This window comes from Vigna umbellata, chromosome 2 (genome assembly GCF_029865625.1).
Source record: "Vigna umbellata cultivar VRB3 chromosome 2, Vumbellata_1.0, whole genome shotgun sequence".
Classification (NCBI taxonomy): Eukaryota; Viridiplantae; Streptophyta; class Magnoliopsida; order Fabales; family Fabaceae; genus Vigna; species Vigna umbellata.
This window is the reverse complement of record NC_142166.1, coordinates 34,840,214-34,860,511: the sequence shown is the minus strand read 5'-3', so window position 1 is coordinate 34,860,511 and position 20,298 is coordinate 34,840,214. Positions and strand designations below refer to the sequence as shown.

At 34.4% G+C, this 20,298-nt stretch overlaps 2 protein-coding genes across 2 annotated transcripts; one reads left to right on the top strand and one right to left on the bottom strand.

Moving 5' to 3' along the window:
- The first annotated feature begins 276 nt into the window (after positions 1-276).
- On the top strand, positions 277-8,233 carry LOC124840026 (GroES-like zinc-binding alcohol dehydrogenase family protein). Its single transcript, XM_047316006.2, has 6 exons — positions 277-849; positions 923-1,031; positions 1,136-1,227; positions 5,551-5,809; positions 6,960-7,103; positions 7,774-8,233. Exons 1-6 carry the CDS (start codon positions 506-508, stop codon positions 7,864-7,866), a joined length of 1,041 nt encoding a protein of 346 aa, XP_047171962.1. The 5' UTR covers positions 277-505; the 3' UTR covers positions 7,867-8,233.
- Positions 8,234-9,103: 870 nt separating this feature from the next.
- Positions 9,104-13,961, bottom strand: LOC124840003 (autophagy-related protein 18d-like). The gene is made up of 6 exons (XM_047315970.2): positions 13,846-13,961; positions 13,159-13,250; positions 11,769-12,586; positions 11,082-11,340; positions 10,301-10,424; positions 9,104-9,716 (listed from the first exon to the last, which is right to left on the bottom strand). Exons 3-6 carry the CDS (start codon positions 12,522-12,524, stop codon positions 9,641-9,643), a joined length of 1,215 nt encoding a protein of 404 aa, XP_047171926.1. The 5' UTR covers positions 12,525-12,586; positions 13,159-13,250; positions 13,846-13,961; the 3' UTR covers positions 9,104-9,640.
- Positions 13,962-20,298: the final 6,337 nt, after the last annotated feature.

Here is a 20,298-nt window from a genome sequence, read left to right as displayed (position 1 = left end):
AACTTGCCAACTAATTGGATAGGTCATCTAATTTTGGCCAGCAAAGCAACTTTGCCGTTAGTATTTTAACGCCGTAAGTAAAAAGGATCCACTTAAACTGTTTTTGCAAAAAGTAGAATGTCAGTGAAGTTAAAAAAAAAGAAGACAATTTTAAAATAGATATTAAACCTATATGATTTCTTTATCACTTAGTTCTTTTTCAGAGTCAATATCATGCACTTATAAATAGATACATGTGATAATGTATCGTCTTTTATAATAGGAATCCCCTTGTTTTCTGATTTTTGGGATGATTACATCTGTTTCTGAGATGTTGATCTCTGATTAAATTATAGCATGACGTTTAAATAATAAAAAGCTACTTTTTTATTTTTTATTTACTTCAATTATGAAATAGAAGGGAGAGTTTGTAACTGTGTAATTCTCGACCCAATTCTTTTCCTTGTTTAGGTTCGTAGCTTTTACCTGAAATATTTCTCTGGTAAATCAAAGACAACAGAGAGAAATGGAGGCACTATTGTGCAGAAAACTGGGTGATCCAACGGTGAGTTTGGAAGACAACGATAGCTCAATAGTTTTGTCAAAGAATCACCCAATTCCCCAACTCGATTCTCCCACCGCTGTAAGAGTCAGAATAAAAGCCACAAGCTTGAACTTCGCCAATTACCTGCAGATTTTGGGTAAGTATCAAGAGAAACCCTCTTTGCCCTTCATCCCAGGCTCCGATTTTTCCGGTTACGTCGACGCCGTTGGCCCCAAAGTTTCGAACTTCCGAGTCGGGGACCCCGTTTGTTCCTTCGCCGGACTCGGCTCATTCGCTCAGTTCATCGTCGTGGACGAGTCCCAGTTGTGAGATTCCGCTCCTACTACCTTTTAATGTTGGGTTTTGGAGTTTTATAGTGTAAAGTTGTTGGTTTTGAAGGTTTCGGGTGCCCCAAGGTTGCGATCTTGTTGCTGCTGGAGCACTTGCTGTGGCTTTTGGCACTTCTCATGTAGCACTCGTCCACAGGGCCCAATTGGCCTCTGGTCAAGTATATATGCTATGCTTTGAATTTGATTCACTTGTTGCTGTGTATGTATAATACTTATTGTTCTGTCTCTTTGTGCTTAAATGAGTCATGGAACTGTGTTGCAGGTGTTGTTGGTTTTGGGTGCAGCTGGAGGTGTGGGCCTTGCTGCTGTGCAAATTGGAAAAGCTTGTGGGGCCATTGTCATTGCTGTGGCTAGGTAGTAACTTTTGTTTTCTACTTTTTGATATATGGACTGCATATGGTGGTGCAATGGCATGATGGCTAAGGTCCTTATTTGATATCGACGAGAGAATTAGGATGGATAGAAATAGAAAAGACGACTAAAAGTTGCTAGAAATGAAGTGTAGATTATAAATATGAAGAATTGGTTGAATAAAATCATGATCAAACACATTACTTCTGTGTGCGATTATTTCTTGTTCTTCCTCTAAGTACCTTCAATTGTCTAGCACTTGTAGTTTTCTCTATTATCAATTCTGTTTGTGGTAGAAGCTCTACAGGGAATTTGTGTGGTGAACGTAAAATTCAGTCATCACGACATCTACAAAGTATGAGGTTGAAAATTGACTGGTCTGAATGGCTTTGGCTTTGGGTAGATGCTCTGTAGTGAATTTATGAGCTAATTCCATAGCAATAGGTGTTAGAATGATGTAGATATGGTAATGGATGATATTAGAATCACGTAATGTGATTGAGTTATTAACCTAAAATAGGATAATGAATATTTTGTAATTATGTTGTCTCCGTTATAGATTGAATAGCTTTGTTGTGGTCTAAACACCAAATTCATGGTATGTCTTCTACGTTTCTTTCTTCTTAACATGGTATTAAGATCCTCACGAGAAGGGAACCCTAATCATACTTCTGGGTCACTACTCATGTTGCATCTATCTGAAAGGAAGGTAGGGAATTTGAACTACCTTACTGTTATCTACCCGGATATCTCAAATGACATGCAAGTGTAGTAAGTGAGTTCCTTAACTCTCCATTTAAGGAACATCATGATGCGGTAATAGGATATAATATGATGGGTTATAATGGGTAATAGGTGTGTAGGAGAGAGAAAAGAGTTTAGGAATTAATCGTTCAGTGTAGGAATTAATTGTTCAGTTTTGGAATTAATTGTTGTTGGGTAGTTAGAAGTGGGTTGCCTTTATAAGAAGGCAAGGGGGGTCTGGTAGAGAGGAGAGTTTTGGGATATTGATCGTAGACAGGTTCATTAGACCTGTGAAGGGGATTATGCCCCTGGATTGTGATTGTATAGACAATTTCTTACTGTGAATAATACAAATTCATTTCATTCTTTCGTATCTACTGTTTTGAGAGAGTGTGAGGGAGTTCTTGGCTAGGTTTCTCGTTTAGAAACCTAACAAATTGATCCGACCTGCCGGATCCGCTTAGGAGAGGCCTGCAGGATATTCTTAGGAGAGGAGTGTTGGATCTTTGGGAGAGAAGCATGATGGAAGGAAGAGACAATACCTTGGAGAGGAGGACCAGCGAATCGAAAATGAGCATGGCAGAATGGAGAAGAAATATGCAAAAATGGAGAAGAAATATGCAAGAAATGAGAGAAATGCTGCAAGAAATCAAGATTCACATAAAGGGCTTAGAAAGAAATGAGAAATTTGTCATGAAAGGACAGAAAGAGAGTTCAGAAGAAGAGTTGGAAGAAGACAGGGGTGAACAGAATTGGAGGCAGCGGGTAGAATTGCCCAGGTTTGAGGGGCTGGACCCGTTGGGATGGATCTCTCAGGTTGAGAAGTTTTTTGACACCCAAAATGTCACAGAGAAGAAGAGGCTCAGGTTGGCTTACAGCTGCATGGAGGGAGGCACAATTTATTGGTTTAGGGCTTGGAAAAATAAAACCAAGAACCTTTCTTGGAAAGGGCTGAAAGAGGTATTGATAAGGGGGTTCGGAGAAAGAGATAGAGGCTTTGTTTTTGAGAAGTTAGCCCAAACTGCAGGAGTTACAAAAGCTGCTGCTGAGAAAGTTGCAGAAGTTTCTGCTGCAAGGGCGGATAGGGTGGCAAAGGTTGGTAGGGAAATACATCAGGTGAAGATCATGATGGGAAGGTTGTGACTCTTGTTTCTCCAAGTAAAGTTGCAAAAGTTGTTGTTGGTAGTGGAGATAGAGTGGTAGGTTGTGGTGGGAATGTCAAAACAATAAAGAAAGGGGAAGAATTGTTGAGGCCTGGGGTTAAAACAGTGGTGTCAAAGAGCAACCCAGTGGAGTCTGTTTGCAGGGCAAGAGAGGACCTGCTGCAAGATATCAAGAAAGGAAAGGAGAAAATTCAAGCAATTGGGAGCACAAAGAAGAGGATGCCATTGACAATAATGGAGCTAGGAAGGGTGAGGAGACACCAGTTTTTTTGCGAGTGAAAAGACAAGAGTTGACCACTTATGAAGGGATTGACACCAAAGATCAAACAACAGGGCAGCCAATGCTTCTGCAGTTCAAAACACCAAAGGAGCAACAAAAGCACACCCAAACAACAAAGAAAATGTAGTCCAGGGGTGCAAGACTTGGCATCAAAAATCCAAGAACCTTTCTTGGAAAAATCTGGCGACAATTCTACTAAAGATAGTTGAAGGGAACAAAAGAAGCATTCTATGTGAGAGTTGGGCAGCAATAACACAGATGGGGAGTGTGGAAATTTTTCATGAGAGTTTGCAAGTGGATGGAGCAGCTGCCAAAAGTGTTGTTGCTACAAGAGCCGATAAAGTCAGAGTTGAGATTTTGAGGACTTCACAAAATTGGGCTATCTGCTGTTTTTGAGAAGTTAGGTTTTTGAACGAGAAACCTAGCCAAGAACTCCCTCACACTCTCTCAAAACAGTAGATAGGAAAGAATGAAATGAATCTGTATTATTCACAGTAAAAAATTGTCTATACAATCACAATCCAGGGGCATAATCCCCTTCACAGGTCTAATGAATCTGTCTACAATCAATATCCCAAAACTCTCCTCTCTACTAGACCTCCCTGACCTTCTTATAGAGGCAACCCACTTCTAACTACCCAACAACAATTAATTCCTAAACTGAACAATTAATTCCTAAACTGTTTTCTCTTTCCTACACACCTATTACTCATTATAACCTATCATATTATATCCTATCATATTATATCCTATCATGCGGTGACTTGTATTGTTCGATACATCAAACGAGCTCTGTCTTTTGTTTGAAGCCAAAGGATATACTCAAATTGTGGAGTATTCCAATGAAGATTGGGTGGGCTTCCCCACCGATGGAAGATCCACATTTGAGTTTTGCATATTTGTCAGAGCTGACCTTGTTTCTTTGGAAAGAAAGGAGAAAAAAATTGTAGTCAGTCAAGTGTGAAGGTAGAGTATTGGGCTATGGATGTGGCAGTCATGTTTATATGACCCAAACAAGTGTTTCAAGAACTAATGTTTGGGGAGATTACACACTTATCAATTATATGTTGATAATCAGGTTGCCATAGATATTGCCTCAGATCTAGTATTCCATGAAAAGATGAAGAATATTGTAGTTGATTCTCACTTTGTCAGGAGAGAAAGTCATGTTCGGGGAAATATCTGCTACCTCTGTCAGTTCTCATGATCAACTGGTATATATATTTTCTAAGTCACTAAGGGGTCCTCAAATAAACTACATGTGTAACAAGCTTGGTACATATAACTTATATGCTTCAGCTTGAGAAAGAGTGATAAAATTTTGTAGATAGGCTAGAATCAGTCGATGCTATTAGCATCTATTATATTGATTTTATATTTATGTTGTCAGCTTAGAATAGAATAACTGAATGCCTGTATTTATGTGGTCAAAATACAAAAAATTCATTGTATGCCTTATTGATTTCTCTCTTCTCAACAAAGGTATCAGGGAAAGAAAAACAATGAAGAGATGAAGAGAGAAAGATATTAGTAGAAATAGATGATAAATTGTACAATAAATTCCATTATTTTTAAAATTATTTTCACTTTATTTTTCATCCTCCAAACCGTCCAGCTTGTTTCTAATCACCTTTCCTCTAATTCTCACCTACAAAATATACCTTAAATGTGTCTTTGGATGAATCTTTGTAGCACTGATTCAGAATAAATTAATTCTGTTCCTGTTTGGTTAAGCATTGGAGATCCACACTTGTCCCAGAATTTATGTCAAAAAGTCAATCTTAAAGACAAGAAATAGAACCAAGGGATCCACATCTGAACATGCTTGATGGGAATCCGAACACACTAGTTGGTTAAAATTGATTTTGAAGTGAAAGGCGTCTATGTTTGGATGTGTCTAGTCTAAAAAGAAGTTAGTCGTAAATCTAGTGTAAAAATGCCTTATCAAAGCAAAGTTCCTTAAAATCAAGATCAATTTTGGACTTAGAATCAATTTTTTCACGCAGGGATCAAACATACGAATATTTAACTAGAATCATATTAGCTGATATTTATTGTGATTTCGGATGATCAAACATTTAATAGTTATCCTTATCTACTAGTGAGTTGAGTCTTTTTTGTTTTGTGGTCTGTTATCAGGGGAGCTGAAAAGGTGCAACTTTTGAAATCTCTTGGTGTTGATCATGTGGTGGACTTGGGTAGTGAAAATGTAACAGAGAGTGTGAAGAAGTTCCTTCAGACTAGAAGGCTTAAGGGGGTTGATGTCCTGTATGACCCGGTTGGAGGTAAACTCACTAAAGAATCTTTGCGGCTTCTAAAATGGGGAGCTAACATTCTCATAATTGGGTTTGCAAGTGGTGAAGTTCCTGTCATCCCTGTTAACGTAGCTCTTGTTAAGGTACGGTGAAAATTAAGTTTCAGACCATGAATTTGTCTTGTCTAACCTAATTTACTTGATCACTAAATTGTGTAATGCTTTGTTGTTTCATCTGGTCATGATTTATTCACATGAACTTTAAATTTGTAATCACACTGCAATACACAAATTTGAAATTTGAATTTAATCACATTGTACTTGACAATTGGCTGCCACATTCATTTAAATTCAATCTCTTATTTCCACTTTTTGTTGTTGTTATGAATGCTGCTTGTTTTTAGCAAACCAAAAGGCATCCCAACTTGGGTTCTCAAATAAATGGCCCAATTACATACACTAGACCATTACATAAATACAATTTGTGCATTACTCGTAGTTCTCTGCTTCCTAGTGATTTAATAATCTTTTAGTTAGCTTGCAAATACCTTGATCACCATTATCATCATGTAGCATAATTTTATATATATATATATATATATATATATATATATATATTATTTGCATGTATAATGAGAATGCTCCATCTGGCTTGGTATGTCGCCCAATATTGGGCACTGATTGAGTCTCCCCACCTCCTTTTTGATGGGGAAAAATATTACTATTAAATTCAAGAAATTGGCTGTTATACTTTATAGTATAACCCTAACAATATATATATATATATATATATATATATATATATATATATATATATATATATTATATGATATGTGTATTGTCATAATTTTGAAACTCAACCAGATTGACCAGTCCCACTTGCTAGGAATTGACCTGGTGGCTGGTTCGTTGACTCAAAAAGACTGGACATTTTCATAATCAGTTAAACTGGCCCAAAACCAATTTGAACTTCAAGACAATTTTTTTTAATTTTTAAAATATAATCTATAATATCTTTAAGATGAATAAAGATACAGTTAATGTACAGTTGTACTATACTAAAGTTGATTAAATCACTACCACACTCTTTATGGCTGCCTTATCCAACGAAAATACACTCTTTAAGGCGGAAAATACTATATATATACCAACATCAAACTGAACTAGTAAGAACTTTGGATCTTTATACTTATTCCTTGGGTTTTGCTTCCTACATTGCATATTTACATTAATTCTGCAGTAGATGGTATAAATTGTTGGTTATGATTGCTTTTATTTAAAATTATTATACCAGAATTGGACGGTGCATGGCCTTTACTGGGGTAGCTATAAGATACACCGCCCAGGTGTTCTTGAAGATTCTGTGAAGGAGCTACTCTCTTGGTTGGCAAGAGGCCTGATTTCCATCCATATTTCTCACTCATATCCCCCGTCAGAGGTCAGCAATTTCTTTGTCAAAACATTTCTACTAATTTGTGTCTCTTTCATTTTTCTCTAATTCTTTAAACATTCCGAGACTTTATTTTAAAGGGATTTTACTACTGTTGTAACCGAGGGAAGTATTTTTCTTTTTAGATATTTCACTTTTACTATACTTAAAATCACCATGTTAGGTGGCCATATTCAGTCAAAGGTGAATTCAGTTTAACCTTCGTAATGGAGTGGCAATGGTTGTCATCTGTCCATCACCATTGTGGTTTGAGCGCTGGCTTAATGCTTACCCTTTCTCACTGAAGTTGTTGTATTGTCATTTAGTATAATTATTCAAAAAGAGACTTAGTCACTGGGGTCATTTAGTTTAAGGTTAAGTCTATAAAAAGCATGGAGCATTGAACTATCTTTTAATTAGTTTTGGTGCCTTTTTCTCTATTATTCACTATGTTTTAGTTTAGATTTGATTAACGTGCTAATTGGGTGATTATGCAACACAAATTACAGTCATTGCTTCACAATTAAATCATTTCCATACGTTGGTTGAGTTTATCAGTTATATGTATTTTCATGGGAAAGGTATACATGTTTACAAATCTGTATCATTTTCCTATTTACATCTCTGTGCTTCAAGACTTTCAATGCAATCTGTTGTAAACAATTGCTTATCTTTGCAGGCCAACTTTGCCTTTTCTGCCATGAAAGATAGGAAAGTTATTGGGAAGGTGATGATTGTTTTCGATGAGAAACATACAAGATCTAAGCTGTGACCTTACCAAAATTATGCTATATTGTTGAATGTTCTGGGAACGCAAGGTTTGAAGGTTTAAAGCAATCAAGATATGCTAGTACAAGTAAACAAACTAAAAGGAGCAATAATTGCCAAAATTTTGTGCAAAAAATATTACCTTGAAGCCCCCACATTATTATGTAAAATCTTTACTTTAGTGCTACTTACTTGAAATTTTCTGTACAATGTTTCAAAGCGGTTTACTTATTGATAAATAGAGATTTTAGTTCTATGATACAGAAACTTAGGTATTACCGGTTCTTTTATTCGTTTTATGCTGTAATTGGTTCGTCTTGCAAAATTTGTCTAGTAATCACTCTCTATGCATCTCATTATCTTGTGATGTCTGCCATATCCTACTAATTTGTATATAATTTGCATATAATAATAGCATGGTGATGGTAAGATTTTAGTAACCTGATCAAACCTCAAAATCCTAAAGATTCAAGATTCCTTTTTTATCTTACACGGGCCAACACAACTCTTATGAATCGCTCTTTTAGAGATTACAAGCTATGGTGGCAACTGATTTTGGAACATCATCTAGTTGATTTACTGAAAAAAATGGTATTATGTTACTTTTTTATCCATATACTTAAATATTTGTTTGTGGGAATTTAAACTTACAATCTATTCCTCTTAGTCTTTTGTTTTTACCACCAAGTAAACTTCTATTTATTAAATTATAGTTGAAGTGAAGATTGTTTATACAAGAGATAATTACTCTATTATTTTTACCACCAAATCAACCTTTATGTACTAAATTGAGTTATAGTTGAAGGGAAAATATACATACAAGAGATAATTACTTAAGCAACAGTCTTTAACCAAAGAAATAAATTATCAGAGGAACACCTCAAGATTGAACTACAGAAAAATAAAATCGTTAGAGATAACGTGTTATAAAGAATTAAAAAAATTAACCTGCCACAGTGAAAACCAAATAAATCATGAAAAGAAAGTTATAACTCTAATGAATTGCATAATTAGATATGAGGCTCCTGGATTATGAAAAATGTGGTTCTCTAGTTTTGGAAAGACCAATAAAGCAACTACTTCTTTCCCCACCATAGAAGATTTATCTTTTCCCCCTATTTTAATCTATTTTAAACTATTTTAATCCTTAATGTTTAAACTTAAGACAATAAATAAAAAATTATATGTACGAGGATTAAATAGGATGATTTTTAAGTGTAAAAACTGAAAATTAAAGTATGTTTAACTATAAAAACTAAATAAATGATTTAACCTAATCATGTTACTTTGATACTGTACAAAAGGAATGACAGTAGAAGTTCAGTTTCTGTGTAAGTTTTCTCAGACCTAAAAGGAATGATAGAAGTTTTCAGTTTCTGTGTATGTTTTCTCAGACCTAATCCGAGTAAATGGAATACAACTGAGGAGTTCCAAGCACAACCTGAGCTGATACACGTGATGTGAATGTAATGTACCCACGTAATATGACAATATATCACAACACAAGATGCACTCCACTCCACTATGATATAAAAGAGATATCCAGCAAGTGATTTATTTGTGATGCAGCTGCTGCTTGGTATTTCTCCTTTTCAATCTAATTTGTTCCTCAAAATATACAAGGTATTCAACAATGTATCTCGAGATCCTCCAATACCGGGGAATCATTTTCACAGATGATGTGAACAGTTTATTGTTTGGTGCTGGAACATATTTACAGCGCTTGAGGAGAGTTGTTGATGCTTGACAAAGATGTTGAGAAACTAGTTGTTTATCGCTTATTTTAGGAAACGAACATACTCCTTCTGCATCATCTCTCCCCCATGAACTATATCAAAGCTGCATCTGTAGAAACTGATATCAAAGAACACAATAGGGAAAAGGTTGAGTGAAGTCAACAAGAATGAAAAGAACTGAATAAAGCTGATGTCAAAGAAAACAATAAAGCGATCAGGGGTTGTAAGGTTGACAAGCATGATGAAAACTAAGTTCCTATAAGTGATCTTGACGAGGCTATTACATATCTCTTTTTTTAGGCAAATGAAATCAACCTCTGCATGAGCGTATGCGGAAACAAATTATACAGAAACAATAATTGTACAGATGCAATTCCTGAAGCTTGCTATCAACTATTCAAGTAGAACTTTAAATATCTACTTTATGTTTTATCCTAGTCATATTTATACAATATGCACAAACACCAAAATAAGTTCACACGATTCAATGACAAGTTTATAAAATTTGCTTTCAACGAAAGTTATTCAATGATACAACTACATTTGTTACCTGGATCACCACTATATATTAAATTAGCCATTAATCTCAACAGCATGCATCACTAAGATATTATGTTTATCTTAACTTAATGAAAATTTTAATCAAACATCAACTACTCAATTTCAGAAAAAAAAAGGGCAGCCCACAAAATATACACATACCTCCCATTCATGCCTACAATTATGACATCGTTCTCAGATCCAAAAGCCACAATTAAATGGGTGCTCTGGGGCAAACGGAACTGTGCAAATGACCACTCTGAGCTAAAATATTTTGGTAAAAGTCCTACAATATCAAGGAAGAATCATAAGCACACAACAAATCATACGCAAAGAACATTGTGCAAAATATCCTGACTTAATAGAAAGGTTTCAGAACCATGAGCAGATTTACCGTCCCAAGATCCCATATCTTTAAAATAAAGATTATGAACATTGGTTTGAAAAGAGTTGATTTTTAAAAGGGTAACACCTAGTCAGCAACAGTTATATATGAACCAAAAAATGCATAACTAACTATCTGAGCCATTGATTACATCTAGCGTTCAGAAAATATATCCCCGAGCAAATCCAAAGAGAAATCTAATGGAGCTGAAGAAATTGGCATTTTGTGTTATAAAGGAATGAACAATCAGCAGAGGGCAAGAATGCACAGACACAACTGTTGAGGGTAGAGAGGGTGCTGATTCTTTTTAATCAATGTATTATCACGTTTGATACCTGGCACTTGTACAAAAATAGTAGACTTCAGATAGATTATTTGAACTGAATTGAATAAATCAGTCAAGATCTTCCATCTATATAAGTTTCTATTTAAAAATCAAACACACAATATAGCTCCCTGGATAACTATTCAAATGGATAAACTGAATAAAATGATTGCATCACTAAATTATGATGATTCCAAACGTTCACAGCATTATACTTAAGAAATTTATGTTACCTCTCATGAAAGAAAACGTAGAATTGGGGTTGGCGCCAGTATTTGTTGAAATCAAGGGATCCAAAGAAGTAGAAGAATTCTGATGAAACAGTGCAGGACCTTGAACAACATTTGGCTGAGTCAAAATATCCTCCCCAGACACTCTCACTCTCAAGCTGAATACATGAACAGTGCCTTTGTCACTTGATGCTGCCAACCACTGAACATTTGGAGAAAAGGCTATACTGTTGATTTCAGCTCTATCTGCACCTCTTCTTACCTACAAGAAAGAGTGAATGCATCATAGAGCATGAAAACAAAAGAGGAAATTTATTAAAACATTATCAAACCAATTCCTGCTGAAAACAATATATAACTTTTGGAATTTTTGTGGACAACCCAACACTATTATGGTGTAAAAGCTTTTTATAAGGACAGTAAAAAAGATTAACTATAAAACATACTAAAACATTATTAATGTAACAAGACATCCAATGTTGCAAAGGAGACTGGTATATCCTAGTCATATTTATGAAATATCAAATGGGAGTGTGCAAACAAAACAAAAAATTATTCACAATAGTACAGAAATGAAAAAGAAAAATCATTTTAAAATTCTCTTAAAAGGAAAGTATAAAACAGAACGTTAAACATAATAAATTAATAAAGATTTAACACAACAATACAATCCACACAATAATAACCTACTTCTTGTAATTGAGTTCCATCCATTGTATTGAAGATTCTAATTAAAGTGCCCGTTATACTAGCAGTTGCAAGAAGGAGTCCATCCAATGTCAGAGTGAAACATGCAATTTGAGAATCATGAGCACTGATTAATTTTGTCACGTTCAGTCCAAAGTGTTCAACTCGAACCTGTCCTTTGTTTAAACCTGGACAAACCAAAACAAATGTATTTGAATGGTGTGAAAGACAGCACAGCCCTCTAGGATTTGCCAGAGTCTCAATCTGATGAAGAAGCTTCAAATCTGTAAAGCTATAAACATATATCTTGTGTTCAAGAACAACTGCAATTCGATCACGTCTTAATTTCACTCCTCGAACTTCAGATCTAAATGTGAATTCACAAATGCTCCTACTCTGATAATCATCCCATATCAAAACTTTATTTGGTGGGTAGTGCGAATTAGCTACAGCACCAACAAGTGCTAGAATATTGCAGTGGAATAGCATCTCTACAATTTTAAAACCACCAACTTTCATATCACGTCTGAAAGTTTCTTTGCAAGGTTTACAATTATATATACGAAAACCATGATTTGTTCCAGCAGCAAAGCAATGATAGTCCTGATTCCATGTTATTGAGAGCAATTCTGTTTCATCATTTTCACTCATGTCTACAATAGGCTGGGTAAAAGAAGAAGAGGCCCCACTATTGGGAGATTCACTGTTTCCAATCCTTGAATTTGAAAACATTCCTTGAGTCGGTGAACCTGACAGCATTTGCTGCACTCAATAACCTCAATTATCCAAGGTATAGAAGGTGAAGTTCCACAAGGTGATTTCTGTTTTAACAGACAAGAAAAATTCATTGATATTACTTTAAATTAATTATTAATCAGAAAGTCTTACAGATTAAATACTAGGAAATGATAATTGTGGGAGAAAATTGAACTCATACTAACAGATTCAAATAAATATATTACAATTGTCTTCATACATTTTCTACAATAACTGAGTGTGTTAATGATGGTCCTTCAAACTCATTGATAATGAATACATAGGAAGGTACCGAAATCCATAAGATTGCAAAGAATTTACATCTTTTTTTAAGGCCAGCAAAAAAAGATTACCTACAAAAAAATGTATTGCAAGTATAGGAGCATCTCATTATTTAGATAAATAAATCAACAAAAACTGAGCTTTTACCTAAACAGCTAGATGCATCATTAACCCTAAAGACACCCTTTTCAATTAACAGCACAATACACTCTTCAAGTCAGATAAGAAGCAGAACCCTTCTGCAGTTCAGTCCATTCCGATCTCATTTTCTTGATACTATCACATATATTTAGCATTTAAACTCTAAACCTGATTACTTTGATCTCTATTTCATAACCTTTGTAAACTTCTGTACCTGAGATATATCCTATAGTTAGTCCTAAGTCCTATCCTGCAAGCTATCTGTTTTCGCGTTCCAGTTCCAACTACATCCAAGATTTTGATGTCCTTCAAAGTTCAAACAGACTAATCAGTCAAGTGTTATGAAAAAACAATTTTAAGGCAATTTATCTAATTAATATAGCAACCAAAATGTCCATCAAAAATTGATAACAGATTTATTTCTTATCATAATTTTATACTTCTCCAGAAATTGTTAAACCAGTTTAACAGTAATTGTTCAACCAAAAATGCTTATTGTAAATGCTTATCAATTAAATGTATCTAACTTTTACATCTTGTCAATGTTGCATGTAATGGTTTAATTCTGATTGGACAAAGAGGGAGTATCAGAGAAGCAATTACTGGAAAAACTCTTTCCAGCAACAAACTTCACTTCACCGACTAATTAATAAAAAAGTTTCAATATTGAAAAGAAAGATGCAACCTTCACAAAAAACAAGCAAAATTTGGCAAAACTACATAAAAACAAAAATGGCGAATTAAGAAAGGAAGAGGTTTATTTGAGTTTGCGAAATCGAAAATGAAAATTGAAATTCCCAGTAGAGGGTGATAAAGAAAAAGGGCACCATAAAATCATCAAACCAAAACAATAATAAGAAAAAGAAAAAGAAAGAAAAGAAGAAGACGAAAGAAGAAAAACCTAAAATGCACAAAATTGCACCACATGTGTTAGAAAGAGCAAGAAAGTGGAGATCAGAATGGTGAAGGTGAAGCAAACGATTGTGTTCATAATTCAGAATCATACCTCTACGGACTTTTCCTTATTTGTTTGTAATTCTTTATTTTCAAGGTTGTATATAGGAGGATTTACTGGATCCATCCAAATTCATGTCTGTTTCTTTAACAGTATGAAATTTAAAATATAAATTATTAAAATAAACATGATTAAGAAATATGTAAAAACTTATTAAATGTAATTACTAATTTATAATTTATAAGGTGGATAAATTATTATTGTAAAATTAATTTGTAGGTCTTGAACTCTCTTTTTTCTAATTTTTTACTACATACAACTATTATTTTAATTGAGTGCATGAGATTTTATTTTATTTTTATTTTAGGTCCTACCTTATTTTGTTGATTTGTTCCAACTATAAAAGTTGAATTTGTTCTCTCAAAATTTATTAAAAGTATATATAATCAGTTATGATGTATCTAAAACGAGAAATAATAATATTATATAATAATAATTATATCTATAATAACATTATATACAGAATTTGCATATTAATTTATATATATATATATATATATATATAATATTACTATTTGTAAAATAAAAATAATAAAAATTAGATAAAACTACTTTCATATATATTTCAATAATACAATATAATATAAGCTATTGACAATTTTTACTTACAAAATATTAATGATGGGAAAATGGGTTATGAGTCATCCGAATTTTTAGATGAATATACGGGGGTGTTACTTCCTCCACCACCACATTTTCTCCCTCCACCTCCCCAATTCTATTACATATTTTTTGAATTACAAAACTAACCTTTTATAATTACAAAAATAACCTTTGTACTTTTTAATCCTAATTATTTACTTTAACCCTAAAATCTATCTTTCTACCCCATCTCACCCACCTCCCAACCTCTCATATTCTCACCCAAACTCCATCACATCCGTTTTTCATCTTCCATTTTTTCTTCATATCCGTTTTCTTCCTCCTTCATCGGTGTATACTAATAACAATAAAGATCCTCAAAAATACATTATTAAAATACATCAAAATATATTCAAAAATAATATATCAAAAAATATAAATTATATTATTTAAATATCTTCAAAATTAATATAAAAAAAAACTGTAAAATATAAACAGTATAATCTTTAAACGGATGTGAGCATCTGTTTAAAGATTATACGGTTTATATTTTAGGGTTTTATTACGCACCTTCACACCTCTGAACCTTTCACGCCTCTGAACCAGCACCTTGAAGCACCACCACACTTACGGCTGAAGATGAATTGCTTTCCCCACTTTCAATCTTACTAAACACAAAGTCCACTACACTCTCACATCACAATTCTATAAAAGAGAAGAAGAACATGAGAGACAACCCAAGGGTAGTGGAACGTAAGAGACAACGTGAGAAAAATAATAAAAAGAAAGAGGGAAGAATAATAAAGAGAATGAATGTCCACGTGAGATTTTAAATAATATTAACCCTAAAATTTTAATAAGGGTAAAATAGGAATGAAAAAATAAAGAAAAGGGTAAAAGGGGAATGGGGTGGTGGAGGAAGCAAATTGTGGTGGTAAAGGGAGTAACACCCATATCCAGCGAGTAGTGAGTAGTGAATCGAATATCGGGTACAATTTTATCTAGTGGGTCGAGTTACAGATAAACACTATCCATGTCTGACCCGACTCGTTGTCATATCTAAGACACGTCCTTCCTAAAAGGTGTTGGTAGAATTTTTAACTTGTTTAGATTTCGTCTATCTAATCTAACAAATTAATGAATTAAAGACCAGCCATCTAGCTTACTTTGTTTTTGGGTTCTTAAATTAAAAATTAACATAATTGAAAATATAAAATTTTTTATATTATATTTTTTTATAAATATATATATCACGATTTAAATCATTAACTGTTATAAATTAAGTTTCAATTCTTACTTATAATATACTAATTTAACATATAAATATAATAATTGTTTTAATTATTAATCAATTAAAAACAGAACAAATATTTATATGATTAAATATGTTTTTAAAATTTAATTGATATATATATATATATATATATATATATATATATATATATATATATATATATATATATATAAACAAATTTTAAAAGTTAAAAAATTTGATAAATATGATGGGTGAGTTACAATTTCTAACTTGTTTTTTTATGTGTAGGTCAGTTTGGTCCGACTCATTTTTTGTGGGTTAATGATAACGGTTGAAATACCGTTATTTTTATACTTAATTTTGATAATAAAGCAACCGTTTTAACTTAGAAACTTGCTTTAACTCATGTTTTTGCTTTAGTTTTGTGAATAAGAGAGTTGAAGGTGAATTTAATGGTTTTGTGCTAGATTCCCTTGATTTTGTAGGTTATTGGAATGATTTGAAAGAAGAGTTAAAGTACTGAATGGTTGGAATGCAGAAAAGTCAACCAGAAGGCAGAAAAGTCAACCAGAGTGCAGAAAAGTCAAACAAAATGCAAAAAAGTCAACAGTCAACCAGAGTACAGAAAAAGTTGCGTTGAGCGCCAGTTTAGAGCTGAAACCCACTGTTTCACGCCTGACCGCCGCCGCTGAGGGCTAATTCTAAGTGTCGCACTTACCGCTGAGCGTTGTTTGGGCGCTGAGAGCTGTTAACTTGGGCCTAGGCCAATTTTCTGTATTTTTAGTAAACTATATAAGGGTTTAGTCGACATAGGGTTGATATCTTTGGACAGAAAGAGACGAAATTACACTCCTTTCACCCCTTGGAGGCGGATTTTGGATGCAGAAGCTCCGATCTTCAACTTTTAGGGTTCTATCTTTCATTCTTTTCATTATTTTCATCTAGTTTCACCATGTCTATGGTGAACTAAACCTCCATTGTTGTTAGGGAAACAATGTAATCCTTTGAAACTCTCATGTATTGAATTAATTCTTGATTATATATGCTTTACTTTATTAATTGTTAGGGTTTTTCCTCTATACTCTATGCATGCTTTGTTTAACTCATTCAATTGCATGATCTTTGATTTTGTCGATATGGACATATACGGGGAAATCTAGAACAGGAGAAATTCTCCCGGAAGCAATATTACCTAGACATAGGAATAAGAGGATCGGTTGCCTTTAAGCTTCTATGTGAATGTAATGCATGAATAATTGCTAGGGAGACAAGACATTGTAAACTAGTGATTAGGAGTAGGCTTTCTTCACCGAGACATCGGGTTTAAGGTAAATTATAAAGTGGAATTAACATTAATAAAGAAAGATGAATTCATGAATACATGAGTGTGGATAGGATAAGTCGGAAACCCTAACAACATCATCATTCCATATTTTACATCAATCACTTTTGCATCTTTCAATCCAATTGATCAAAACTTGCATTCATGTTTATTTTTCGCAATTCAACCACAATGATTTTGTTTACAAGTCTAATTTAATCAAAAAATCACATAACTTTCTAGGCCGTGAGTCCCTTGGGAAACGATACTTGGTCTTACCATTTATTATTACTTGATACGATTCGGTACACTTGTCGAAGTGTTAACAAGTTTTTGGCGCCGTTATCGGGGATCAAAAATTTGTTTAACAAGTTTTTGGCGTCGTTGTTTGGGACTCGAGGTGTAACTATTCTATTTGTGTGATTATTGATTAGCTTTGACTTGGTTTTTTATCTTTTTATTTTATCTTATTATCTTTTTATCTTTTTATCTTTTTATTTTTTTTATCTTTTTGTGCTAACAAATGTTTTCTAGGGTTTTGTGCCTAATACTTGCAGGATGCAATTTGGACAAGAATTTAACTATATGGGAACTTAATTGTACCAAGGTAATCTCAACCACTGGAGGGAATCTCACTCAAGCATGGATCAAAGTCAATTTGGGCAAGGTGCCGAACAATTTGATAGGCTGCAACGACAACAATGGCAGCAACAACCCTCTCTCTCAGAAAGAATGACTAAGATGGATGACACACTTCAATAGTTAATGCAGGTGTCTGATCCTCATCATAAAAGCACTCAAGCAACATTCAGAAGGATAGAGATGCAACTTGGTCACATACTTCAGAAGCTGAATGATCTTGGTAGTAACATAGAAGTTAACCCTAGGGAGGAATGTCAAGATGTTATCACTGAAAGTGGCAAGGTTTTAGATGAGAAAAAGATAGAGAGAAAAGAAAAAGAAGAGTTGAGTGAAAAAGATAAAGATGTAGAGAAAGAAAGAGAAGTGGTTGAGAGAGAAAAGAGAAAAAAATTTGTGTGAAGATGAAGAAAGTGAGTGGAAAAAGAGAAGGGAAAAAGAAAGTGAGAGAAAAGAAAAAGAGGACGAGAGGAAAAAAGAAAGAATCATATGAAAAACCCCTTCCTCATCCAAAGAAGTATCATAGGAAGGAGAAGGAATTTCAGCGCTTTATGGAAATCTTCAAGAAATTGGAGATTAAAGTTCCTATGATTGAGACATTGAAACAGGTTCCTGGTTTTATCAAATTCCTAAAGAAATTCAGCAAAAAGAAGAAAAAAAAAGAATATCTAGAAAGGAGAAAAAAACATTGAAGATTGAACTTGAGCTTTATTGGGTCAAGCTAATGACGTTAAAAGAGCGCTTGCTGGGAGGCAACCTAGTGGTTTAAAAACTTTAATTTTTGTTATTTGGTGATATAATTGTGAACTTTTGTTATTTTTGTTTTGGTAATGAGTTTGTTACAACACAACATCTACTGATGGATGCTAGGTGATTGAGTATCTACTGAAGGATACTATGCTATCAGACACTTACTGATGGGTGTTGGAAGATTTTGGGTCAGGCTCGTGACGTTAAACAAGCGCTACCTGGCAGGCAACCCAGTTGATCGAATTTGTCTTTGTTTGTTTGTTTGTTTTGGTTTTGTTCTAGTTGCATTATAGGGATTCATTGTTGAATGTTTGAGTGGTGTGAGAGACTACGTGCATTGATTAAGTGAGAGTATATGGAGTGAGTGGAAAATATATGAGATTTGAAAAATTGAGAGTTGAAGTTGAGAGGCATTGGTGATGGACGCTTAGGGCAAGCTAGGAAGAAGGAGATTAGGTATCGCGTCTGCCGCTCAGCGCCAACTATCGCTGAGCGCGAACGTTGCAGATTTTCTCTTTGGGTCTTTAAAAAGTTGGGCTCAGCGGGGGTTGGCCCATTAGGCATTTTTCTGACCCTATGGTGTGTCTAAGCCACCACTTTCAGCTTCCATTCTTCCCAAGCACTCTCAAGCACTATCCAAAGGATTCTATCCACTTTTCCCTTCATCCCTTTTCAAAAAAACCCTTTCTCCACCCATTTTTACACCAATTCTCCATTCAAGTTTGGGGTTTTGTGAGAGCATTGCTTTTAGGGGTTTATTTCCTCACATTCATAGAGCATTCTTCACTCATTAAGCATCTCCACCCAAGTAAGTACATCCATTTTACATTCTAGGGTTTTGAAAGCATGATTTTGAATGAATATGGTTGTCTAAGCATGATTCTTGAAGGATTTTGATGTTTTTGCATGATTGATTGAAATTGGACCGATTAAATTGCTTGCTTAAGGTCTGGAACTAGGAAAAATGCACGTGCATGGAGATTAGAGGCGAGCTAGGATCATTATGCAGAAAAATATTGATCGCCGCTCAACGCCAGTTACTGTTGAGCGCAATTTCTGCAGAAGCATGATTTGTGTGCTTTCTTGTTGTTTCTTTGCACAGGTGACACTGAGGGCAGAACAGGAGCCCTCAACGATGATAGGAAGAGTGCAAGGAAGTTGCTTGTGGTATACTAATGCTTAACAATATTTCTTGTGGTTTTGTGAATTGTGTTTGATGCAGGGATGATCTCCTTATAAGGTAAAAGAATCAAGACTGTGGGAGCCAAGAGGAAGGAACCAGAACATCCTTATTCTAATAAGTTCCTTTCCCGTAAGATATGAACAACACTTCCTCATTGTCCAAGATAACATGGCCAGAGGACCAGGCACAAGCCAGTAGAGCTGGAGCAGCTGAAGCAGCTGAAGCTCCAGCTATGGAGGAAGATGATGAGGATGATGATTTTGAAGATGCTGAAGAAGGAGAGGAGGAAGACTCTGATGATAACATGAGTTGGTGAGGATCTGAGATAACATCTACTCATGGATGCTATCAGCACTAGAGCAAGATTTTTCTTATCTTTTGTTTTGTATTATTGAACTTATTTGCTTCTATTTTTAGAATAGGTTGTGATGTACGCAATTTGAAACCTATATCTGATGTGGTGGTTTGATATTGATTTATGTGTGATGAGTATTGGTTGATCATGCTTTGAGATTGATTGATGTTGAGATGTTGCACATGATGCTTGATATACAGGTGATTATTCACAAACTTGTGAACATATGCATGATGTTATGATTGTGGTTATGA

Excerpts from the sequence above, each read along its gene's own strand:
- LOC124840026 (XM_047316006.2), top strand. The coding sequence starts at position 506 with ATGGAGGCACTATTGTGCAGAAAACTGGGTGATCCAACGGTGAGTTTG. Across the intron at positions 1,032-1,135 it reads CCCAATTGGCCTCTGGTCAA|GTGTTGTTGGTTTTGGGTGC; the intron begins GTATATATGCTA and ends ACTGTGTTGCAG. Across the intron at positions 1,228-5,550 it reads ATTGTCATTGCTGTGGCTAG|GGGAGCTGAAAAGGTGCAAC; the intron begins GTAGTAACTTTT and ends GTCTGTTATCAG.
- LOC124840003 (XM_047315970.2), bottom strand. The coding sequence starts at position 12,524 with ATGCTGTCAGGTTCACCGACTCAAGGAATGTTTTCAAATTCAAGGATT. Across the intron at positions 11,341-11,768 it reads ATGGAACTCAATTACAAGAA|GTAAGAAGAGGTGCAGATAG; the intron begins GTAGGTTATTAT and ends TCTTTCTTGTAG. Across the intron at positions 10,425-11,081 it reads TACGTTTTCTTTCATGAGAG|GACTTTTACCAAAATATTTT; the intron begins GTAACATAAATT and ends TTGATATTGTAG.